The sequence below is a fragment of the Tiliqua scincoides genome, chromosome 13 (genome assembly GCF_035046505.1).
Source record: "Tiliqua scincoides isolate rTilSci1 chromosome 13, rTilSci1.hap2, whole genome shotgun sequence".
NCBI classification, from domain to species: Eukaryota; Metazoa; Chordata; class Lepidosauria; order Squamata; family Scincidae; genus Tiliqua; species Tiliqua scincoides.
In genome coordinates this window covers 11275236-11300961 of record NC_089833.1, presented here as the reverse complement: position 1 = coordinate 11300961, position 25726 = coordinate 11275236, and the positions used below count along the sequence as shown (strand labels likewise).

Sequence of the window (25726 nt, the reverse complement as noted above, 5' to 3'; positions counted from 1 at the left end):
GCATCCTGGTGCCCTCCCTTGCATCTGGCATTCTGACAGAGCCCTTTTCTAAAATCAGGAGGTTGCGCATACACATAATGGCTTGTACCCCGTAATGGATTTTTTCTCCAGAAACATGTCCAATCCCCTTTAAAAGGCGTCCAGGCCAGTCACCATCACCACATCCTGTGGCAAGGAGTTCCACAGACCAGTCACACGCTGAGTAAAGAAATATTTTCTTTTGTCTGTCCTAACTCTCCCAAAACTCAATTTTAGTGGATGTCCCCTGGTTCTGGTGTTATGTAAGAGTGTAAAGAGCATCTCTCTATCCACACAGTCCTTCCCATGCATAATTTTTTATGTCTCAATCATGTCCCCCCTCAGGCGCCTCTTTTCTAGGCTGAAGAGGCCCAAATGCCGTAGCCCTTCCTCATAAGGAAGGTGCCCCAGCCCCGTAATCATCTTAGTTGCTCTCTTTTCCACCTTTTCCATTTCCACTATGTCTTTTTTGAGATGCGGCAACCAGAACTGGACACAATACTCCAGGGTTCCAACACAGTTTGGGAACCGCTGTAAGTGCATTAAGGACACCCATGCAGGCAAACAGCAGTGAGTAGGCACTATTACTCCAGAGTAAATCCAGCATGGTTCCACGGAGCTTGTTCGGAGAAGTGTGCAGAAGATTACCTAGTATATAAATAATTCCCCATTCCAAAAAAGAGGCTCACTTTCAGTGTCAAAAGAAGGCGGTTTTTGGGTGCTGCAAACTGTTAGTCTGCTTGGCTATGTGGCAACCCTAGAAAATTATACTGCACTTCTGAGCATAAGTTTGCACTGCTATTTGTTTTGCTACGTGAACTGCTGTGCATTTATTTTTGAAGCCGTGTTCATAAATAAAGTGGTGTATAGTTCTATTTATATAATAAAGCTTTGCATTTATACACTGCTTTAAAACAAAAATTTAGAAAACAGTTCATATAGTAAAAGAAACAGGGCAAGCCTATGCTTTTCTAAGGTTTTTTTTCTAATTTTTTTTCTAGACTGTGAGCCTTTTGGGGACAAGAACCCATTTATTGATTTAATGTAAACCTCTTTGTGAACTACTCCCTGTTGAAAAGTCATACATAAATATTCTCAAGAACATCAGAAGAGCCAAACTTACAAACTGCAGTTCAGCTCTTTGAAGGGCAGTTAGTAGCTATATGATTTTTGAATAGCCTCAGAGCTCATCACCTGTGTTTTCACTGGAGGCTCTGTGGGACCCACCAGAAATTGGGTCCCAACCCACCAAGAGGGCGCGACCCATAGTTCGAGAAATACTGTTCCAGCCTATCATTTTCTTCTCTTTCACTTAAATCTATGGCAAGCAGAGGCTGAGGATTTTTAAACAGATGCATGAAGATTTTAAGCTAGAAAGGATTCCAAAATTTTGTGGGAGGCTTGGGGGGGATGACGACAGGAACTCCAATTTTAACACTTAGAAAAACACACACATTGTAAAGATTTATTACAAAATGGTTTTATTGTGCAATTCGCTTAAGGAAATAAAAAACAATAAGCAAAACCAACGAAAATGAAAAGTACAAAAATACACTTTATAAGGACGTTTGCATTCCACTCAAATTTTTAAAAAAAGGTCATGCTGAAAACGAAGATAAATAAATAAATATAAAAATCATAATCCAAATTACAAAAAAAGGGATCCTGGCACTTTGTAAGTAGAAGGCCTTCTCATAGTTTAAAAAGAAATTGATCTTTTTAATACAGACTTCAAATTAAAACAAGAAAAAAGGCATACCTGAACAAAGTAAGAACTGATCTCATTCTCTTTTTTTAAGTGAAAATGTGCTTCTCATCACATATTGTCTACACTACACCACAGCACACAAAGAATTTACAAATAGGCTTTAGACAAAGAGAAAAAAGTTAAAATATCAGCACTGGCATCTCACTCAACTAAGTTGTAGCCCATTTCTAAACTACAATTCCTAAGATGTACCAAAACTTGTCCGTTTTTCAATGATTTTTCTTCTCCCTTCCCACCCTCTCTTACGAAAATGTTTAAGTCATGCAAAACACATTATGCACCTCAAAACCTGAAAACTAGTTAAGGAATCCAACAAACTTTTGTGACATCAAAAATTGGGCTGCGTAAGTTGGCCAGGAGGAACCTTGTCACAGGTGGCTTTCAAAACAGACCACTCTGCAACCAACCACCCTAACTGCTTGGCAGTTCTAAACTCTCTGCTGTGTTCTTTGGGCTGACATTCCTGTTTCCCACTCTCAAGAGAAAAACAGCTTTAAAATACTGCAAGATAAGCAAGGAGCATTAGAAGTCATGGGCTTGTTTCCTAGAATGTCCTTCCTCCTGCAAGAGGAAGCTCTCCCTAGCAGGGGTGGAAAGGAACCTTTGGATACAACACGCAAGTACACGTGGTGCTTCCTTATCCGTGGAGGTTCCATTCCCAGATCCTCCCGGATATTGAAAACTACAGATAACAAAATCTCAGAACCTGCCTGAGCTCCAGAGGTGACTAAAGTCACCTCTGGAGGCTTCAGGTTGGGCCAAATCTGGCTCAACATGGGTCCAGGGGACCCACAGATAAGTAGGCTCAACTTGTAATAAGTTTACAGCCATCCTCATAGAAATTCGTTAATATTCACTGTGCAACATTTTCCTCCAAATTCCTATGTGATCACATATTTTTGGGATTTACTCTGAATAGTATTTTCAAGGAGACAGTACTAGCGTCATGTTGATACCAAATTAACATTTAATGTACGATGGTCCAGCACTATCGATGGATATTGGCTGGCAGATTAGATATATACATTCTTTAGCATGATCCAATTAGTTATTAACTCAAAACCGTGTTTTGACATAGTTTGCTATCAACAGGAAAGTTAACCAGCAACTTCCACCTTAAAAAAAGAATTTTTGCCAGCAATTTTATTTTTTGCGCAGAAATTGCTTTGGTAATTTACAAGTCTGGTTTTCTGTGAAAATAAGCAAGATTTGGGGGCCAAAATCATTATTTATTCAATGTACTGTGCACTCTTGCAACTGCCTTGTTCAAGATGACAGAAATTTATTAGACGAGTAGCCCTCTGGAGCCAAAAAGGTAGGTGGCAGGGGGGAAAAATGCTTCATTTGTACCCATTATCATTGAACGTTTGTTTTTAAAAAGTCAGAGGAAATGCAAAAATGCACTGTTAAGAGAATAAGACTGAGGCAAAGAGCAAAAGTTAGCCTCCTAATGAACATAGGTACATTCTCTCCTCTGCAGAACACCCTGGGAAACTGACAAGTCAGAGTCTCCAGAATCAAGCCTTCCCACTGTAAAAATCGAGTGTTAAGATCTCTTTTAAAATGATATTGCTCAGTATACTGGAAGCAAGATGGTGGCAGGTGGAAGGAGAAAGCGGTTCAGACCACAAGGCTGTCACAATGTTACCCACGGGTGCTTCAAACCAACAAAAGCCAGCAAATTGGCCCCAATCAGTTCAGTCATCCTGAAATAACTAAGGCTTTCCATGGCTCGTAGGCCATCAGAAAAAAAAAACCTCACAACAGAAGCTCCTCCCATTTTTGGGAAGCGCTAGAAGTACACAGAATGCTTGAGAATGCTTGCCAGTTAACGTAGAGCAGATAGTTGCCATTTTAAGTGTAATTCAGTGTACCTGCGTTGAAATACAGATTCAAGTAGGCAGACACTTCTCCTCCTTTCCCCCGCCCCTAAAATGATAATAAGCCATTCTTCCTGAAGGTATACAACGTACAGCTTCAAGGATCCATTTAAAACAGGAGAAGCACAAGGAAAATTGAAACATGCGAGAAAAATGCTTCCTAAGAACTAGAATTTGATGTGGTGTGGGGGTGTTTTTTTTTCTCCCCCTTCTTCATTTCACGGAACGCCCATTAGAAACCTTAAAAAATATCGTGCTACGGGCACTTGGCAACCCCAGCTGTCCACACACACGTCACAGCAGAAAGATCGGATGCAAACAAGGAACGTCGGCAGGGAAATTCAAGGCGCCTCTTAGCCCAGGGAGTGCTGTCTTCTTAAGTTGTCACAGCATTTAGCTTCTTTTTTGGGATTCTTCCGGCATATGCTCCTAAAAACCAAAAGGAGAAGTCACTTTTTTTTTTAAATAGGAAGGAAGTGGTTCTTCCAAAGACATACATGGTGTTTGTTACAAGCCAGCGGCATTAAAGCACACAGGAAGAACTGTTGCTAAACTACTCTTTTAAAAGGGCTGCAACTTTTTCGTAACGTATCTTTCAAAAACGGACACAGAGCGATAACAAACCAAGGCCGTGGCTCAAAGCATCACACCGAACAGAGCTCAACACCGAACAGTCATTTTTGGTTAGTCCTAGGACCAAGCAGGAAGCAGCTTTTAGAGCTTCCAAGCTGAACTTCAAGGAGCCACCTGGGTTAAGAAAGGTCTTCTCAAATCAAAATAGGGAGCCAGAGGGCTTGAACTAGAGCAGTGTTTCAACCAGTGGTACTTGTACCACCAGTGGTACTTGAGGTGGTGTCTGGTGGTACACACACAGGTTGTTTTTTGGGGGAGGGGCAGCCCTGGAAGGTGTGTCCTGGGACGGCAGACCTTCCAGTTACACTGCTGCATTTGAGAAGCCTGCCTGCCATTATTGTCTCCCGAATGAACCTCTCGGCATCCTTCCAAAGAGCACCTGGGTCACCCAAAACACAATCAAAAGCCAATGGTGTAACAGGACAAGTTCTAGAACAAGTTCTCAAGTCTGCTACCACTAGAAGAGGTTCTCTTATAGCTTATGGAAAACGCACCAACGCAGGACAGATGCCACATACTGTATATTTCACCTCTCAAAGAAATGTTAACAGGACCAGTGAGCAAACCATAACGCAAAAAGGACATGATGCTTCCCACAATCTCTTTCATTCTTTTCTTCCCAAATAAAGTTAACAGCTGAATTTGTTCTGTAGGACCAATACCCAATGAGCCAGGGCCATACATTTTGTGCACCACCAATGTATGTATAGCAAACATGCACGATAGTCTAGGGTGCAGTGTGGACGTGTTTTATAGCTGAAAAGTTTGACAAAAACTGTATTCAGGCACCCCCACCCCACCCCCAAGAATTTTAAAGTTCTTGACTACGTGCAACAGGAATCCAAAACCGGTATCCGTGTGGGAGCTGCTCCGTGACAAAAGCCTTTTGGAAAAGTGAGAGCGTGATGAGCAAGATGAATCTGAATTCATCTGTATTCATGCAGTAGGTGATCAGCCGTAATTTGGGGGGTTTCTGGCACTAATTTCAGTCGGGGTTAGTACAGCAGAGTTAGAGCATGGCTGGTGCAGTGAGGAGGAAAAGAAAGGAGGCCAAGCCTTGTTCATGCCCTTGCTACAAGCAACTTCCTCGTGCCTGTTGTGAAATGAGACCCCAGCACCCGTTTTTACACACCTGAAAGAGCCTTGTTAGGCACTCTGCTCTCTGAGGGCTTCTTTCTAGTTTGCTCAGCCCCCTTCACTGAGGTCTTAGGGGTTCTGATTGGACATAAAAGGAAGAAATGAGTCACTGGCGTCCGAGCTCATATGCCTCATTCACCCACCCCCCTTTCCTGGGCCAAAGTATCTCTGCAGCACATAACAGGTTCTTCTTCAAAGATGCAAAGGCACAGGAGGAAGGGCCGCCGGGAGGGGCCTTACGCCCCCCCCAAGTCACAGCAGCCTGAATCGCTGATAAAAACAATAAAACTGTGCAGCAACTCTGCATCACCCTGGAAATCTAAGCCGCCACAACTCATGAGGCACTCAACGGGGACCTTAAAATAAGATGAGGTGGCCCTAGGGGTAACCTCCCTTTGGCCAGTGGGGGAAGGAAAGTGCCTACCATAGCATTTCCTCATTCCCTGCTCCCCACCAGCCAATCAGGTATGGCCATACTCACAAGGAGGTGGCTCCAGACTACCATGTAGGAGCAAACCAAGGCATTCAAGAGCCAAGGCATCTCCTCATCCAACCTCCAAAGGCTGAAGGAACAGCCACAGCCAGCCTGCCCTGTCACTGCCACCACCAGTAACAGCAGGTCAGTAAGCTGAACGGGGGGGGGGGGGCACGGGGGGGGGCACACAGATGCAGGAGCCCACAACTTTCAGGGGCCCTAGGGCCTGGTGTAATCCTCCCCATGGAGTCTTTTCCATTACCTGGGTTTAACAGTCGCAAACCGCCATTAACGGGTCCAGTGAACTTTCACACTGCAGTGACCACTGACTCCAAGCAGAAGCACTTGCCCTACCATCAGTCAGTCCATTTGTCAGGCATCCCCGAGACACCCAAGGTCTTGACCGTGGGAGTGTTTCTTTGGGGAGCAGATCCCCACCTGGCTCCAAACAGCTTCTGAATGCCAACCTCCTGCCTCCCAAACCGATGGCTGCAACCTGATTTCTGCTCAAGACACAACCCCCAAGAACCTCCCTGGACGTACAGAACCAATGGCATGTGCGCTTTCCAACCCAGAGAGAGAGTTTTCAGGAGCAAAAATGCAAGCCTGAGCATTGAAAACAAGGACTTGCGTTTCTTACCCTTGCCGGGAAAGGAGTCTTTGAATGGGAGCGTTTTGACCCTGATTTGGCTGAAGAACTCTGTAAAAGGAAAAGGTCATGTTAACTTAATGCTACGGTCACGCAGAAAACCTTCAGCTGTCATGTGTTTACCTCTCGGTAGACATTTAAAGAACTCTACACGTTACAAAGCAGTGGGACATATGAACCTGTTTTCCGGAGTCTTCTGTTTCACAATGGTTTTTTTATTTGGCATCCCCATTTCGGCAGCCCTACAGAGAGAAAGAAAGATACAAGGATATGTGTAAAACATTTTTGTAGATGAAAAAAAAAACACCCACACAAACCAAGGAATTTTTTAAATTCGATTCCTCCTACAAAGTTCACCTCTCTAAATGGATATGGGCATTAGAATCAGCTGTAATTGCAAAAAGGTCACAGGAGGGTCTCCCAGCAGCATCAGAACAGAACCGTGGGCCTGAACAGATTCTGAGCATTTGCAGAACACAGCAGTGGCCCACTGAGCCCAAGAAACAAAAGCTTTCATTTCTGGTGTCGATGTTAAACACACTTAGAACCAATCCTAAGCACCTGTGTTATATTCTATCCCCCCTCCTGAGTCGGGAGACCGGACACAGGTCTCCTTGGTTCTGTGCTCGCTCAAAGGTGGGCACAGATCCGAGAAGACCTAGTAGGGTTGCAGCAGGTTGACATAGGGTAAGGGAACATTTGTTCTTTTACCCCGAAGAGCTCTGCGGCTGCTTCCCTGGCCCCACTGAATTCAGCAGTAGCCATTTTAGTGCCGCTGGAGCCCTGGGCACTACGGGAGCATAGGATTGGGCTGTTAAGACCAAACAGGGCCCTCTATAGACGTTCTCGAGCTGTGGAGGACATCCATAGCTTGATGCTCTAGCCCAGGGGTGTCCAAAGTTTTTGGCAGGAGGGCCACATCGTCTCTCTGACACTGTGTCGGGGGCCAGGGGGAAAAAAGAATTAATTTACAGTTCAAATTTGAATAAATTTACATAAATGAATATATTAGAGATGGAACTTATATGAATGAATGAATGGTTTGCAATAGCTCAAGGCCTATAAAAGGCCTTGTACAAAGCAAGGCTGGCCTTTCCTTTGCTGCCGCTACTGCATCACAGACATGAAAAAACAAGCAGTGGAGGGAGCCCTCATCCCACAGCTCACGCAAGAGGTTAAACAGTCACCCTCACGCTGAGAGCAGTTGCGTTGGGCCAGTGTGGGCTCCAACAAATCCCCAGAGGGCCAGAGGCTCATTGGAGACTGGGGGCTCCCTGAGGGCCGCACTGAGGGGCCTTGAGGGCCGCAAGTGGCCCCAGGGACGGGGTTTGGGCACCCCTGCTCTAGCCCATCCTGACCCCTAGATTTTCCCTGGGAGTTCTTGCTGGGTGCAGCGTTTGTTGTTTCAGGAACAAGCTTAAGTGCGGGTTTTTAGAAAAGTGCTGGCAGGGTCTAGCAACACGCCCATCCATTTCTCTATGAGGCGGCATCCCCCTGGTTCAAGCACATCTGAAGGACAGCAGAGTTTTTCTTAAACCGTAAATGCTGATTTGAGGCGAGTTTCAATCCTTGGTGAAGGACCCCCAACTCTGAACTAATGCTAAGGCTGGAACTGGTTAACCACAATGGGTGGGGGGAATTGCTCCTGGGTGGGAATGCGCATTGCTTGTGGCAGAATGGCAAAGAACACTTAGTAGGGAGCCAGCACTACCCGATCGCCACTGAAGCGACTCCAATGAGCAGTGTATTTCTCAGTGACTGTTCACCAGCCAGGATGGTGCAGTGATTTGGGAGTTGAACTTAGACCTGCATGATCTCAGCTCAGCCGTGAAGCTTCCTGGGCGACCTTGGGCCGGCCACTCTCTCTCTCAGCCTCACCCACCTCACAGGAAGGGGAGGAACTATGTACACCACCCTGAGCTCCTTAGAGGAAGAATGGTCTAATAATGCGGAAAACAAATAAAATTCTGGCTTCCAGTTTTTAATATTGATGTGGCTATTTTTATATTTATTTCAGGTTCATCGTGTTTGCAAAGGGCCTTGTGCTTTTCAGTCAGTTAGGCAAGGTGGGATAAGGTCAAAACAAATTAGGCAGTATACATAATCATGCACAGAGTACTCGGTCAACACATCAAGACACACACAACCAGGCTAAGGCACCGGGGCATCTCCTTTACCGTTTCCCCACGTACTTCATGTATTTCTTCCGATCCAGGGACTTCTGCGTGGCTGTAGAAAGGGTCACTCTCTCTCTCAGTGTCCTCGCTTTATCCTGTGAAGGAGAATTCCCAGTGTTAGCATTGTTACCTTGAGAAGGAACTGCTAGCTTGGCCTCTTGCTCTGCGTAAAATGCCCTGCATGCCACAGAAGAGCCCCTTTGTACCAGAAAGTATTCTGCCCATATAGAAAACTAACTTGTCAGGGAGGACAAACATAGCCTAGGCCAGCGAATCCCAAAGCTTGGGTCACAACCCACTGGTACGTCGCAAGCCCAAGCACAGTGGGGTGCAATCTGGGTGCGCCTGCCTGCCCTTGCACTGCTTTGGCTCTCAACAGAAGCCATTCCAAAAGTCCCAATACTTACCTGAGCCTCCAGAGGCCTCTCCTGGCCCAGCAACCCACTCTGCAGGCCTCAGACTGGCCCTCAGAAGCCTCCGTAAGCCACTTCTGGTTTGCTTCTGAAAACTAGGAGTGAGTTTTAAGGCTCACCGAGGCCCGTAAAGTGGGTCGCCGGGTCCGGAAAGGCCTCCAGCACCACTAAGAGCATCATGACCCACCACAGAGGACTACGTAGGTCACAGCACTGCAAAGTCTGGGAACTCCTAGTCTAGGCTTTGCTCTCAAAACGTTAGTTTTCCATAAGCAAGGCATTCTTTGGTATGGAGAAGCATTCTATCAGGTGAGCTTCCACTTACAACATGCAGGGGGTACAGCCCCAAACCAGGTAGGCTGCCTAACTGAGAACTATATCCTTGCTAAGTACCTCCTGCAATGCACCAGCAGTAATGTATCTTCTCATAACGCAAAGTGGGCCCGGATTGCACAAGCAAGTGAATGATCTAGCTCAAATCATTTTTGATTGTTTTAGTGTATTATGAGGTAAACTCTTATTACCAAAGGCGGTCGTTTCAGAGGTACCAAGAGAATCGTGTATCAAGGTCACAAGAAAAGCCCATTAATATCACAGCAAATCACCGACGCGCCACACACCAGTTGCCGAAGCATTTTCTCTTTGCGGACTTCTCTATCGTGACGCAGGATATTCATCCTCTCGGTCACGTCCATCTTGAAAAATATATCGTGAATATCGTACAGCGCCGCTCGCAGCTGGAGGAATACAAACAGAAGCCTTGGGTGAAGCACAATGGCAGGTTAGCAATTTCAGTTGTCACTGCCACTCGGTTGAACACAAGGTGGGGAACGGTCTTCAATAGGTAGGAGGCAACCCAACCTCAGGCAGGTCACAGCAGCACCGCCATCTTATTTTCAAGTTCAGGCCTGCACAGCAGGAATAATAGTTAGGGCTAGGGGCCCTGGATGGGGTGTATCCCACCAGTCTTTGGTAGCACTACTTTGGCCAAACCTCCCAATCTTCAGGGATCCCCCTCAGCCTCCCAGCAACTCTCCCTTGTCTTGGCAGTCCCCCCACTCTCTGCCTTGCCTCGCCTCCTCTTTCTCTCCTTCCAAAATGGAGAGCATGTTGCTGCCATGCCACTCTCTGCTCCTCCTCTCTTCCCAGTCAGCCTGGAAGGAAGGGGCAGAAAGACACAACAGCAGCAGATGTGTGGGAAAAGAGGAGGATCCATGGCCACTCACTTGCCCACGCCTCTTGCCCACTGGGTCCCATATTGCAGGTTGGAGTTTGCCAGGGGTCCCAGCTCTTGACAAGCTGAAGCATTACGGGGAGGCAGTCAGGGCCATGTTACCCAAGAGGAAAGCCTGCTTGGTGGAAGAACTATTCAAAATATCTAAGCTTCTGTATTACAACGCCTGCGAGGGCTCAATTCAGACATCATACCAAATCACAGCTGACGTTGCTCAACTGCAATTTGGTGCAATGTTTGAAGACGCAAACCACGGTTAGCTTCAATTCCCCAACCGATTGCCAAGTCTCAAACGTGAATTTGAGACCTAGCTATGGTTTGGCACAATGCCTGGACAGACAAACCACGGTTATGGCTATTGCTCTGCTTCCAGAGACTACTGTACCTATTAACCAGATAACTGATCAAACAAAAGCACCATTAAAACCACGGGTGGTCTCTTGTACACTCAACCCAACCCACTTGGGTCCCCAACTATGGTCTGTTGCATGAACAATGTTGCAGTCATTTTCCATTTTAAAAAAAACTATTATTATTATTAATTCAATTTATATCCCGCCTTTCTTCTCAAAGGGCACCCAAGTTGGCCCAGACTGATCAGTGTGTGCATTTCAGACTATACATTACCTGAGCTACTACTCTCTCCTGCAGGTTAGCATCCTGAGCTGAAACCGCTCCTCTTTTCAACGGAGCTTCCGACTGAAAGTTTTTTATGAACTCCATTGTATCCTAAAAAAAATCCATGCACAAGTCTGAGTTTAAGAAATAAAATACATATTCCTTGCATAAAGGACTTAAGAGCAAACTTTAGGCGATTATGCAACTACTCCAAAAACAGAGGACCCCTTTTAGATGTCCACAGAATTATATGTGAATCACAAAATGCAGAGCTGGTACTGACCCATAAGGTCATCTAGTCCAATCCATCTGCTTCTAGCAGGAAATCCTACTAGAGGCTTTTGGGCCTCTGCTTGAAGATCTCTAGTGAGGAAGAATCCACCACCTTTTTCAACAATCTGTTCCACTGCCAAACCTGCCCTGACCATCAAAGAGTATAAAATATTAAGAGCAAATAGCTCTTATTGAGCCACAGCTCCCCAGACGAAGCATGTCGGTTGAGAACCCAAAGGAGAGGGTGGGAAGGGACGAGAGAGAGAGGAGATTGGTAGAAAGCGATGGGGATTAAGGGAACAGAAGGTGGGCAGAACAGGAGAGATTGGAGGGGCAACTGCAGCATCAGATTTCTGAAAAGGATCTTTAGCTTGGCAAGCAGCAGCTGCCACGGACAAAGAAAAACAGTGTGTGCAACACGGATTAAAATAAATACACACACAGCCAGTAGACCGTCCCTTACTTTTACAGTCTGGCTAAGGTGCTTCAGCTTCTCTGTTTGCAGAAGTCTCCGCGTCAGAAACCCCTTCGCCAGGGCAGAGATCTTGTCTAGTTTCCTTTTCATCTCAGGACTGTACACCTTAAAGGGGACGGAAAACCAAAAGGACCTCTTGTAAACAGAAGGCAGCTTTTTCTAAATCAGCTAATGACGCTTTAATAAAACTAATAAAATAATAAAAACTTTATTTTTATCCCGCCCTTCTCCCTAACGGGACCCAGGTATTTACTTGAGAATACCTGAAACAATCTTTACGTAGTTAGGTTGAAAAATTTAAAGATTACTGCTCCTAAAGAACACCCCCTCCCCTCCATTTATTAGCCCATAGTTCTAGGTTAGATGCAATATATTTGTTTTAAAAGCAGTTGATATGTAAAAGAAAAATAAGAAAATGTAATTTTTGTATTCCACACAGAGTGGGGGGGGGGCAGAGAAGAAGAGAAGTATATATTATTATTTCTATAGCAAATAAGGGATGAGTGGCTATTTTGGCCCTAAACATTTTAACATTTGCTGGTAGAAACACAGATTTGCAAGAGATGGTTCTCGTGTTCAGAACACCTACCCTTATCTACCCCAGCACTGTGTCTCTCCCAATAAGTGTGTGCGTTCCTTCCTTGGGTCTGTTTTGTAGATTGTCCCACAGGGCTCAAAGAACCAGATTCTCAAACCTCTTGCTATGTAAACCACATTGTGGATCTGGTGTGTCAGAGCAGCCAGGAGACTGAGCTGCAAATTTGGTCTTCTCCGGTTGAAACCCCATCTCTGCCACACGAGGTCGGCAGCATTAGAGGAGCTGCTCCCTTGCAACCCTGGCTGCAACAGGCAGGTACCAGCACTCATGTACCTTGCAGGGCTGTTGTAAAGGTTACAGTACTTATGAGACACTTAAAGTGTTATACAAGTGTTAAATATAACAATGCACAATAATGCTTATTTAAAATACTTCCGGTCTCCTCCCCCCAATTACCAGGGCACTCAAGGCAGCTTGCGACATCCGTAAAGTGACAATATGACCATATACAGGAAAGGCACACCAAAAAAGTGTTTTTCCATCACCATGACATTTATTTTCCCACCTGGGACCATCTCATTTTGCTCCTGTTTAGAGACCTGGAAGCCGAAACAGACTTTCCGCTTGCCGGGGGTTCCCAGAGGTAGAAGGGTGTGTCAGCTGCCAAACCAGGACCAGTGACACTGGTAAAGCCTACACAAAAATAAGTTATGAAGCAAGTCAGTATCCAGAACAGAAACTGACATTCACTGTACTCTTCCTCATTTAGACTGGCCCAAATACTGACGTCTCTGCCTGCATGGGAGACTCAATAGTCTCTACCCGACTCACAAAACCTTCAACATGCAGATTTACCTTTTAACCACCACAGTTATGGTTTCTATTTTCCATTTATTATTATTCAGAGATTAATTCTTATTGATCACTTTTCTATAGAGCTGCTCAAAGTGATGACCACGGGAATTCCAAGAAGATTTAGCCACAAGCATTCTAAAAACGTACAGAGAGAAACGGGGGCAATGCTTGCTAAAGAGCCCTCCATCTCCCAAATTCTAAAGAGGAAATTATAACTGCAAATTAATTGCAGTTATTATTTCAAATTAGTACAATTATATAAAAAAAACAGAAAATGGCAAAAAGAACCATATTAAAAAGAATTTTAACCTGGTGCCCAAATTCCATCAGGGCGAACCGCAGCAGCAAAGGCACCTCTTTGGGGGGGAGGGGGCTGTTCCAAAGAAGAAATCAGCACTGAAAAGGTCCTGGTTAACCCCACCCCGCTCAGCCAATCAATAGGCACACCCTCCATTTTTACCGGCGCTCTGGATCGCTCCCACTTGAGTCAACACGGATTCCAGCATCTGAGTGTCGCTGACTTTTCTCCACCCCAGCTCCATCCCACTGTTCAGCGCCGTTTGGGGGGCATCCGTTTTTGCTGCAGTGGCCTCCTCTCCCTTCAGCCTTCGCTCCTGCATTTCTATCTCCTGCGGATCAAAGAAACCAGAGGCTGGACTGCAACAAGAGATTAGAATGTTTTGGCCATTGCCGTCGCCGACAGTGACTGTGAGTCTGTGAATCAAGCTGTCCTCCTGAACCACTCGGCCAGAGAAGGCAAGGAAGGGGCAGTCAGAAAGCTCAGTGGCTGGGGACTGTAGTGGAACCTGCAACCTTTTGCCTGCAAGAATCCTTCTCTCTCTCCTGAACCTGCACAGGAGAACATCATTGCTTGACACAACTGCAAGCCCTAACCAGGCTACTCTGACTTGGAGTGTGCCTAAAGGCAACCAGAGTTATGCAACAGAGGCCAAATTCTACCTTGGGGACAGGGAACGACAAGTCCCTGCTGCTTTTGCTCAATAGCTGGTAAAGAGGTTACACCAGAGCTCCCAAATCCTGCGATTGTGGGGCCCAGAAGCTCCTCACAGAACCAATGTTACCTTGTTGAAAATATCGTTGACTTGTGTGCTCCCCAAGGCACCTGGCAGGCCACTGTGAGATATAGAAAGCTGGACTAGGGGGCCTTGGCCCGATCCAGTAGGGGCCTTATGTTCTTAAGCGGAGGCAAACTTGTGGCAGAGTCCCCAGTTCAATCCCTGACAGCATTCTCCAGGTACAGCCGGGAAAGACCCCTGTGTGAAACCCTGAGGAGCCACTACCAATCACAGCTGATACTACTGAGCTAGCTGGAACAAATCCCGACTCAGCAGAAGACAGCTGGACACAGCCTTAAGCTGTCGGGACCTTCCGCATTCCTGGCCACCTGCAGCCTCTCCATGAGCTAATGCGGCAAAGCTTGGCAGATGTGCCGACGGCAGTCTGCTTCTTGCAGGCCAAGCAATTCTCAACAGCTACTCAGGCCTTTTGGAGAACCTGCAAGTGCACATCAATTATGAAACCTTCCCCTGGGAAGTCCTTCCAGCTCGACACTAAAACAGCCAACCAGCCAGGCTTGCTGTTTATGCCGCAGCGTTTTCACAGAGGCAGTAGCTGCTCTACCTAGCAACTAAAACAAGCTCCGCTTTTATTTACAACCAGGCATTTTGTCTTCTTCAGGACCTGTGCTGCAAAACTCCCACGCAGACACCTATTTTTCTCCATTTCTGACCCCGGGATGACCCAGCGTCCTAAAAGTCGCTGACCCATGTACCTGCAATAAGCCCATCTTTTTTTGGCTGAAACCCACACCACTCTAGAAGGGCCACACACTCTACACAATGTGTGTACCTACAGCCATCACTATGTCTGGGTTTCTCCCAGGGACAAGGACCTTACTAGCATTTATTCTGGTTTTCGCACAAGTGGGGATCCCCCTTACGGAACAGGGAGGTAGGTTTCCAAAGTAGCCTCTATGCTAGCTTGCCCCCCTCATCTTAGGGGGGCAAGCAAGATTGCCGCCTTTGGAAGGTGGCAATTGCAGCCACCTTCCAAAAACCCTACAACAAATTTCCAAGACCAGACCAGTTGGGAGAGAAAGAAAGAGATAAGGAGCAGGAGGGAAGTTGCTCACTGGTAGGCACTCTGCCTGTTTTACCCTCCACCCGCACAGGCCATTCAAGCGCCCCTACTGTCACAACTCATCATTTTTATGGGAAACAGTTCCTGATGCAATCTGGAGTGAAGAAAGAAAAGACTCTGATTGCCCTGGCCAGAGGTGCAACTAGGGCGGAGCCTGAGGGGGACCTGCCCTGGGCACTACTCCAAGGAGGGTGCCACCACAGGAAAAGGAAGGGGGCGCCAGAAGCCTCCAGCGCCGCCTCCTCCGGGGAGAACCTGGAAGTGACATCACAATGCCACATGACCCCGGTGCTGGGGCTTCTAGTTACGCCTCTGGGCCTGGCCAGGGTGCACGGTCTCCTCCACGGCTATTCTTCATGGGCCTCTCACCTTGTGCAGCCTCTCCTGCTCTCTCTCTTGTTCGGCGATCAGCAACGAGAGCTGGTGCACGTGCTGAGCTTCCAGCCTCTTCTTCATTTCTTCGAACGCCAGCATTTTCTGTTTCAAAGCCTCCTCTTCTAAAAAGGAATGCATGCGCACATCGGTTAGGATGTGCTGCGGTAGAAATGTGCCTGTCATGCATCAGCACCTTTCAAAAGCCTCTTCAAACCAACGCTGATCCCATTGACTGATCCCAACGCTGATCCCAGAGCAGACTGCTCTCTAGACTCCAGTGCTTCTGGGTAAGGTTTTGCATTTCTGTTTTAGATACTGGACAGAGGGGAAGGGGTAGGGTTGGAAGGAGAACCCGGAGCACATGTGACTGGCAACGACATCCAGAGCTCTGGGTTCATGCGCTTCTGTTTCTCATCACCCTCTCTGCCTGCACAACAGAGAATCCTTGTTTCTTTAAACCACATTTGAGCGGTTGGTTTGAGCGGAGTCAGGAATGGTGGTTTAATTTTACCTCCCAAACCAGGATGTGAAACCAGAGTGTGAAGCTGGTTTCACATCCGGGTTAAGAAGGAAACATTAAATCATAGCTTGGTGCATGTCACGGGGCAAAAGAAACCAGGATGTAGGTGCCACAGATGTGCAACAGAGGTGAGGGAATGGGGAGAGGAGGGAGCATGTGAACCCACGTCTCTCCAGGCTCATTCATGCCATGAAAAACCACGGTACCCCATTCTGTCTAAACTGGCCCAGCTCCACCAAATGTGTTCAGGATCAAGAAGTAGGAGCCTACAAACACAGCTCAGCACATAAGTACCCCCAACACCAGTGGTCAAGTGTTGTCAAGAGCTGAGCCTTGACAACTTGTCAAGAGCTGAGCCTCAAACCCCAAGCCACAACATGGGACCCACCTTCAAGACCACAGTGGGGCGTGACTGGCAGCCAGGGCTCCTCCTCCTTTTTTACCCAGTTGTAGCCAATCAGTGTGTACTCCTACTATGTCATTCTGCCAAGCCCTGGCTACTGTCCAAACTGTAGAACCCTGATTCTCAAAACAAAATGGCGGCAGCACCACCACAACCCACTTGAGATCACAACCTTGAAGACTTCCACTATACAGTGGGCCTTCATGCACAGGTTCAGCAACTATGGGTTTGAATATCTGCGGTTGCTGAGCCCACAGCTGGAGGGCCTTAGAAGACCTCCTGGGCACTTCTGAAAGGTACTACCAGTTTGCTCCCCCTTTGTGGATTTCATTACCACGGAATTTGGTATCTGCAGGGGGTCCTGCAACAAATGCCCCGCAGATACCAAAGGCCCACTGTATACATCTGAGAAACCTTCACCCAGTCAACCCCAGCTTTCAACAGGGTGCGTCTGCTCACCACAGGTGCTTCTGTCTGGAGTTTCATGCTTCGCAGCAAATGCAGATCCCACGGACCCCCTCTGCTCACGTAACCACGGCTGCTTCTCCTGTTCACCGGCTCCCTCACCCACAGCGCCGGGCATGCTTTCCTTCTGCAGGCTCTCCATGTCCAGTTCAAGCCTCCGCTTCACCTTTTCAAAGCCGTTTTCCAAAGCCTGCTCACTTCCGGGAGACACGCTCGGAGTGTCCGTCAGCAGGCTGGGCTGGATTTGCATGAGCAAGGGAGATGGGCTCTCTACATCGTAAGACTTGTTAAGCTCCGTGGGCTTGGCTTTGTGGAGGAGACCAGCTTGCTTGGCTGCACCAACGCTTGTGGAGTTTTGCGTTACAATGGGGTAACTGCTTGCGTGAGGTTCTAGCAGAGTTGGGTTGACAAGGCAAGCATTTGGCCTGGGACCATCTAACGTCTGCTCCCCCTCTGCTATAGCACCTGCTGGGAACCCTTTGGTCTCTCGTTGGCCACACAAAACCTGGGAGCTGTGACCTAGCTTGCGAACCACCAACTCATCAGAAATGTCTGAAGAGCTCTTGTGGAAGGCGTGGTCTCTGTGAGAGCAAACTGAAGCCAAGTCAGACACCAATCTTGGCACAGGGTCTGAGGCGGTCCTTTTGTCACCCACGTCTCGGATGACCCCGTCTGCGGCTCTTTCCTTGTCTTTAGGGCTTAGTTCATATGCGTTTATAGGGTTGTTTATGACGATGTGTCCCATCGAAGATGGCCTTGGGCGCCTTCTGTGCATTTTGGGGCTCATGCTTGGCTCTGGGCTGGGCAATTTGGAGTAAGAGCCTGTCAGGCTTCGGAGAATGCTACTGTCGCGGTCAAACAGACAGATGGTTTTTAAATCATCATCAGAATCTGAATCCAGAACCGGGGGTGTTCCAGACCTCACAGGGATATCTACTTTGGAAAAACTGGGTGAAGCTGTTGGGCCTGTGCTATTTTTGGAGAGCGGAGCACCCTGCAGAGAAGTACTAGATCTCGTTAGAGCCGGCTTTTCCAGTGCCACGGCTACGCTGCCTCTCCCTGTTAACTTGCCTCTCTCTTTCACCGAGTTGCCCATTTTAACAGCATCATTCTCCTTATCTGAATGACTTTCGCTCATGCTTCTCTTGGAGTTGGCTCTCATGCTACGCCTGGTCTGTTCTCTCTGTATGTACTCCCTGGATTTTTTCAAGAGGTTCTGGAGACTCATCACATACGGATCAGGGCCTTCTTCAGCAGCCGACACCATCTCGACGCTCTCCTGCTCTGAGGCCTCATTTGAAAGAACCGCATTTGCTGAACCAGCGAGCGAACTATCCCCATTTCCAGAGATGCTGCTCCCATTTCCAGAGACAAGCTGCTCATTTCCTCCAAGGGAATTCTTGCCTGATACAACCTGCAGATCAGTTGGCTTAGCCTCCAGTGCTTTTTGGGGCTCCATCGGTTCACCGGCAGCAGGACAACTTGGTAAAACGTCGTTTGATTGTGTTACAAAGCCATTAATAGAGTCTAACCCCGAACAAACATTCTCCATCTCCGATTGATCCAAGTCACTTGGATTCGGCGATTTCTTCATCTACAAAAAAAGTACAACGCTGCTGATGACTTGTGAATTTTTATTATACTATTATTTTACAAAGGGAGATTTTATCCATATTAAACAAGATCTGAGCTACAGCATGTTGATATTTTAAAAGCAAGGTGAACACCATACATAAACATGTCGGTCGGGCACAGTAAATACCCCAAACAAACATCCATCTAGCTTTTACAGACATATCTAGGACCTGCCTGCTGAAGATTTCACTCCAGCACACACAGAAACGTGTACTGAAATAAACAGGTTAACCTTTAAAAGTATGACAAGGCTCTCTGCTGTTTTGCAGTTACTAAGAGCCCAAGCCTACATGTTTCCTTGGAAGCAAATCCTACTGTATTCAGTAGGGCTTACTCCCAGGTAAGTGTGTACAGGACTACAGCCTTAGACTAAATTTAAAGGTGGACGTATGCCATAGAGCAAGGTACAAAATGTTGAGACACAAACAAAAATAGGCCAGGATCTAAATAAGCTTAGATTAGTTACACGCACCCATGAGGACTAGAAACTTGTACAGGGGGCCCTGTATCCATGGCTCCCATATCCACGGTTTCAATTATCCTCACATGTGGGGGCCTCCCAAGCACCCTCTGGATGGGAGAGAAGCTGTGCTCCCCTCACTTCTGGAGGCTGTTCCTTTTACGCCATCAAGGGCTTTCCCAGTCCTCATAATGCCTTTCAAAGGAATAAAAAGTCACATCTGGTTTTACTAAAAGCCGAAAGTGCTTTTTTTTTGCTTAAATGGCTTTTCTGAGCACCGCAGTGGCTGCGGGCAGACATGTGTGGCCCTGTGGGGCTCAGAAGATCATCCAGAGGGTCCAAGGCAGGGGGCATCCCTGTATCCATGGTTTCACGTATCCATGGGGGGTTACGGAATGGAACCCCCACAGATACTGGGGTAGGCCTATATTTTTCAAACAGTTGCATGACAAGCCTGCTTTTGAAATCAAGGGTCAGGTTTCGATACAACATGGACGTCTGCTGGTCTCATCGGGCGCGCAGTCGCCTATGAATTCCAGTCACAATACAGAACAAACCCCTTCCTCAATTCAAAAAAACACTTTGCAAAGGGAGGAAATTCTTACAGCAGATGCAACAACCTAATTAAAGTTTGCCTTGCTAGAATTGTTTTTTGGGGTGGTGACGGGAGGGAATGACAAACCTATCCATGCGCCTCACTTTCAGTGCTGCCTTCCATATTGACACAAGTGCATCCCTCTTATCTTTCAATGCCCAGAATGTTATAAGACACGGCGCAAGTTAATTGTTCGGCCTTATCTTTGGTGTTGCACGCTGGTCCTAAACCTTGCCAAAGACAATTAGCAGGCTGGGAGCAGAGGAATCAAGCTAATTGTAGGGCGTCTGAGCATGCTCGCTAGGTAGTATTTTACCCTCTGCACATGGCTCTGGCCACATCTTTCAAATCCCAAGCCAGGCACTGGTTGCCAGGCGCACAGTCCAAACATAGCAAGGGCTTAAATAGCTCTGGAAGTTGAAACACAGTGTTTGTTTCAAAAGTGAACCGGTTCCAAAAAGGCACACAGAGTTTTGCCATGAGCCGAGACGCTCTTTTGTTGTACGCCTTGAGGACTCTGATGATCTCATTCATGGCCATTTGCTGGCGCAAGCCCTTTTGTTCCAAAAGGCTGCCTGCCAATAGCTTATACTCCCAGCGCTGAAGAGACAGATATACAGCATTTCAAGGGGTTGTTAAGTTTATCTATAACAGCAAACAAATGAAATCCAGTGCTCGGTATTTAGATGGGCACAGACCCATCCCTGTGCACGCTGACGTGGAAAGGCAAGGAAAGATTTTTCTCTGCCACTCCACGAAAGCACTTTGGTTACAAATCGGTCAACAAGAAATCACAGAGACAGCACAGGGCGATGGTGACAACAAAATATAATATAGAAATAGACGTACATCCTGAGCTTCTTTCAATTGGGCCACCCTGTCAAAATTTCCATATTTTAAGAAGAAAATAAAAACACTCCCTCAAAACTCACCTGCACGTTTTCTAGAATCTCCTGAACACGATGCAAGAGAATCCTTTTCCTGGAATTCTGCCTCCAGAGTTCTACATCTAAAGCTTTCTGCCTGTCCTGCTGCAATTCCTGCTTCTTCTCAAGAGTAAGCTGGAAAACAGGATAGTGGGGGGGGGCGGAGAGAGAACACAACAACATTCATCAATTTTGTCCAGTCATGATCTCTCATAAGAGGGTATAACAGGCTCCCCACACAGAAGGCATCCCTAATTTATTTTTTTAACCTTTTAACAAGTTACCTGTATGCTCTCAGGACAAAACAGAACTATAGACTGTCAGAATAATAATAAATAATAATAATAACTTTATTTTTACCCCGCCTTTCCCCTCGAAGGGACTCAAGGAATACAGCTGTGATTAAAATGACTAACATAACAAAGGTTTGCTCAGGATTTGCTACAAGCTGAAACCCTCCTTTGTTGTGCTTGACGTTCTTTTGGACTTTTTTAAGAACAGACAAAGACGTCTTACCAGAGGAGTAAGCACCGGCACGCCATTGAACCGAATGCATGGAATACTGCTGGGCTGAGCGGACAGAGGCATTGAGCTCTGAGTGACCTCTTCTCGAATCCGAGCGCGGTGCTTCTCGCAGAACTTTTCGTAGTTCTCCATCTTCATCCAGTTAGGCTGCATGTCGAGAGAACAGCTGTTGGTCAAACAACTCGGGATAAATACAGCAACCACCTTAAAACTTCACAACCTCTCTAGATAGACACCATGTCGTCTTCTTCTTTGCCCGTCCAACCGGCACTACTCTACAAACCTGGACTCCCAGGTGCGGCACCTAAGGCTGTATCTGTCTTTAAAGCCCAAGGGAGCTATGCAAGCCACTCAAGAGGGATTAGGAAAAGGGTCACAAAGTACCAGAAGGGTGGACTTTGGACTCTATTTGGTATATGGCTTTAAGTGTGTTTTTTAGGTGAGCCTCTCATCAGCAATATGGCGATAATACTTACACACTTTACAGAGTTGTTGTAATGACAACATCAAGATAATACCTGGTTGCTCAAAAAGTGCTAGGCAAACACTAAACATTGCTTATTCTACCTTAAAATAATTAAGTCAAGCCTCCAATTACTTCCCCCCACCCTCTACAAAGGGACCACCAGCTCCTTTAACATATATGCCTGGTCTTGGTTATCCATTTCTTGTGGGAAAAATTCCAAAACCAGTCGGAATCTCACAATATCCTGCTGTGGGGAAAAGGATTTAACTTAACTGTAGTTATTTATTATTATTATTATTATTATTATTATTATTATTAACAGTTGCTCACAGGTGTTGGAATTGCCACTCTTAAAGACTCCAGAATGTCCAGCCTCCATACCCAGCCCTTCTGTGACATCAGAGCAGCAAAGCCAATGGTAACTTTGCCTGCATAGCCCTACTGCAACATATCAGAGCAGATCAGCCAATTGCAGGGTGGGTGGGTGGGTGCGTGAGACAGAGTGGTCAGAGGTGGAGGCAAACCAAGCAAGTGTGCAAAGATGGGGGGGAAGGTGGAGAGCAGAGCAGGATCACCAGGAATGAATCCAACAGCACTCAAAGCTTGCAATGATGCACTCTCTACTAGTTCAACCATCTGCTACATATCTCATTCAAAGATTTAGCACACACAAGCAACAACTTCATTCCCCACTTACCCTGGCAACATCAACAAACTTCTCAAATACTGTATTTTTCCTCCACAATAATCTGTAGCAGAAAGACATCCCCTCCCCACCCCCAATGCAACATTCCCCACTTATCCATTCATGTGACACTCCCACCTCCCAAGCAAAAGCTTGGGGTTCTCAGGAAGTTTCTCAGGTTCTCAGTTCTCAGGTCTCCCTGGACTAGGATGTTTGCAGTGAATGTAAACGTCCGAATGGCATCCTGGATCCAATTGAGATATCATCCCAGAATCTATAGCCTGCATTCTCCTTGGCGCTAGGCTTCGATTCTCCATTTCCTCAGTATTTTATTATTTTTTTAATGTATAAAAAATATGTTTAAAAAATAGGTTTACTCAGGAGATAATTAAACCTGGGAGCAGAAAAGAATACTATAGTAGTTAAGAGCCCTGGGCAATTTTGACATCTTAAGCCAAGTGGGCACAAACAAGGAACCCTAGCAGAGAATTTCAAAGTTGGGGCTCCTCAATCGAAGAGACCTATGGATGCTGGCGGCAGAGGAACCTAGGTCTTCACGCATCAGCAGGTTTGCGTGGGATATGGAATACAGCTGCTGGCAGAATGGAGCCCAAGTTTCATTCTCGCAAGGAAAAAGTACGCTACCTTTTTAAGAAGCTATTTTCAGTTATGAAAGCACAAAAAGCACATCTCTATCAGAACAGCAAGTTTGAAAGGGACAGCTGTGGGGGGAAGACAACGAGCAAAAGGGTGCACAGAGAAATTCAGCACTGTTCATACTCCCCCAAGATAAGTAAGCGGTCTGCAAACCAAGACGGAGATTCATCCCCTTCTTTTGGGAGTTGCTACTTTTTCAAACTTGTCCCCTTTAACATCAGTTCTGTAAGGTACCACTATGGTGCAGTGGTTAGAGCACAGAGCCCGGACCCGGGGGAGATAGGTTCAAGTCACCACCGAACCATGAAGCACAAGGGCTGACACTGAGACAGTCCCTCTCTCTAACCTATCTCACAAGTTCCGGAAGGGCAGCTCTGTGCTACCTGTTCACAGCAAACCAACTGAGTCTTGCAGAAGCTTATCCTATGCCAGAACGCATTTGGGGGGGCTACAGCCCATGTGTGCACATCCATGCGCCCGTGCGTCTCACACACGTCGCTATTTGCCAACAAGGGATTTCACTTCATGCCCCTGACATGGGCTGCAGTCCACAAAGCCTAACACTGAAATAAATCATTCTTTAAGGCGCTAAAAAAGAAGACTCTTTCTGGTCTTGCTGCCTCACATAGTCATTACAAGAAAGGGGGGAGGAGGAAAAACTGTGAATGGTGTCCTGATTTTCTCAAAGGCAGGCTTGGGTTAGAAAAATTGGACACAATAAACCCCCACCCTAGTTGTCTCCTTTGCATCAATCTCTAGAATGTATGCCTCTCAGGGCAGGGACCTGACATTTCACTCAGCGTGAAGCACCATGTGCATTGATGGTCCCTTTGAAACAAAACTAAACAAACAAAACACAATATTGAAGGAGCTGTACTACAGGCTGAGTATCCCTTATTCAGACTGCTTGGGCCGGGAAAGTATCTGGATTTCGAATTTGTCCAATCTTGGAATCATTGCATAAATCAAATGAAAAGTGCTTCTTCTTGCTCTCTTCACTGTGACCCATATGGGTGCCTGCTGGCCTCTTGGATATTTTCCAGCAATGTCTGTACAGGTACATACCACAGAGCAGAGACTAAACTTACAGCCTGTACCCGCACCGTAGGTGGGAATGAGCACAAGACCTTCTAGTGTTCACACTACAGAAAAAAAATTTTAAAACGAGTCTCGAACCAAAATGTCTGGATTTTGAAATAGTCCAGATAAGGGGTCCTCTACCTGCATTATTGAACCATCACTTGAAAGAAGAACCATCCCCCCCCCTCCCTGTTTAAGGCAGAAGGTGTCAGCTTCAATTGCTGGCAGCATCTCCAAGGCAGAGAAAAATCATATTTGCCTAAGATGCTGCCAGTCTGTGCTGCCACTACTGAGCTAGATATACCAAGGGCCTGATGCAGTAGGAAGCAGCTTTCTATATTCCTATTATAATTAAAATGAGTGCCATTTCATGGTATGAAAAAAAAGATAAAGGGGGAAAGAGCATAGAAATGGGAAGAGGTGGAGTAAAACTTTTGAAGAGACACTTTGCCAACAGTCTGAGGCTAAGAGGCAAAGAAGGAAGGCCCATAGCCAGGGAGACAGACCAGGGACAGACTGCACTTGCTCCCGGTGTGGAAGGGATTGTCACTCCCGGATTGGCCTTTTCAGCCACACTAGACGCTGTTCCAGAACCACCTTTCAGAGCGCAATACCATAGTCTTTCGAGACTGAAGGTTGCCAATACTAAAAATACTAGGAGTAAAACTAAGGTTCCCAAATACAAGGCGGACAGAGTGCCTAGACCCCTTTGCTTTGATGGTAGGTAGGTCACCCTACCTACTTCCCATCTCTGGCTAGGACTCTGGCTAGGACTGGAAAAGGCACCTCTCCAAACCCCAGAAAAGCTGCTGCCAGTTGTGTGTAGATAACCCATAGCACAAAAGTCAGACTCAGAAAGCACTTTCATATGCAAGTTCCCAGTCTGAGTACCTGGTTGCAGCCCCTCGCCAAGCAGGGGCAGCCAGCTCTGGGCACTCTGTGTGACAATAGAACCCCCCCCCCCCCACTCACACACCCATCCGAGGTTGGTTTCCCTACTTCACTCCTGTGCTCTTATCAGCAGCCTGTCACACTTAAGGTGACCAGATGCAAACTGGGACAGAGTGCCTCTGCCTTGAACCCTTGTATAGAAGAGGGAATTTAGGCAGGTGCAGTTTTTTAAACCCTTCTATGTTGAGCTGAACCTGCTAAAACTCCTTTTTCTATACAATGGTTAAAGGTAGAGGCGCTCTTGTCCTCCATCGTATCTGGCAACCCTAGTTAAAGGCAGAGGCACTCTGCCCCCTTTGCATATGGCAACCCTACCTATATTCCTACCATTATTATTAAAATGGGGGCCATTTCATGGTATAAGAAGAGAATAAAGGGGGAGAGCATAGAAATGGGGAGAGGGGGATATAAAGACCCAGAACAGGAGACAACAGCAGGGAGTGGCTCTCAGCCATGGAAAGCTCCACCTGGGGGTTCTTGCACAGGAGCCGCTTCCCCCTGATCAGTTGGCAACCTCCCTCCCTCCACAAGGGGATCAGTTGGCAACCTCCCCGCCCAGGCGCCCCTGGCAAAAGCTGCTCACCTCCGGAGCCAAACCCGGCTGGAGCGTCTCCTGAGGAGCTCGGCAGGGGTCCTGGCAACCTGAACGCTGCCCCCCGCTTCCACCCCGCCCCGCTTCC

At 46.8% G+C, this 25726-nt stretch overlaps 1 protein-coding gene across 5 annotated transcripts; it reads right to left on the bottom strand.

The window, feature by feature from the left end:
• Positions 1 to 1552: 1552 nt before the first annotated feature.
• CCP110 (centriolar coiled-coil protein 110) lies at positions 1553 to 25697 on the bottom strand. 5 transcript variants are annotated; one of them, XM_066609416.1, is made up of 15 exons: positions 25630 to 25697; positions 21199 to 21354; positions 20689 to 20817; positions 17061 to 18660; positions 15673 to 15800; positions 13604 to 13772; positions 12854 to 12981; positions 11739 to 11855; positions 11012 to 11113; positions 9771 to 9887; positions 8738 to 8832; positions 6740 to 6802; positions 6552 to 6611; positions 5432 to 5514; positions 1553 to 4095 (listed from the first exon to the last, which is right to left on the bottom strand). In XM_066609416.1, exons 2-15 carry the CDS (start codon positions 21343 to 21345, stop codon positions 4043 to 4045), a joined length of 2991 nt encoding a protein of 996 aa, XP_066465513.1. In that variant the 5' UTR covers positions 21346 to 21354; positions 25630 to 25697; the 3' UTR covers positions 1553 to 4042. The 5 variants fall into 5 exon arrangements, with proteins under 5 accessions (XP_066465513.1, XP_066465511.1, XP_066465512.1 ...); XM_066609414.1 differs by having other exon boundaries at positions 21199 to 21373; positions 25630 to 25680; XM_066609415.1 differs by having other exon boundaries at positions 8753 to 8832; positions 21199 to 21373; positions 25630 to 25680.
• Positions 25698 to 25726: the final 29 nt, after the last annotated feature.

What these genes read in the sequence shown, in the direction of transcription:
- CCP110 (XM_066609414.1), bottom strand. Translation starts at nt 21,360, where the DNA reads ATGCAGCCTAACTGGATGAAGATGGAGAACTACGAAAAGTTCTGCGAG. An exon ending in CAGAAGACTCCGGAAAACAG is followed by an intron (nt 6,612 to 6,739) that starts GTTCATATGTCC and finishes TTCCTTTTACAG; the next exon opens with AGTTCTTCAGCCAAATCAGG. An exon ending in AGACTCCTTTCCCGGCAAGG is followed by an intron (nt 5,515 to 6,551) that starts GTAAGAAACGCA and finishes ATGTCCAATCAG; the next exon opens with AACCCCTAAGACCTCAGTGA.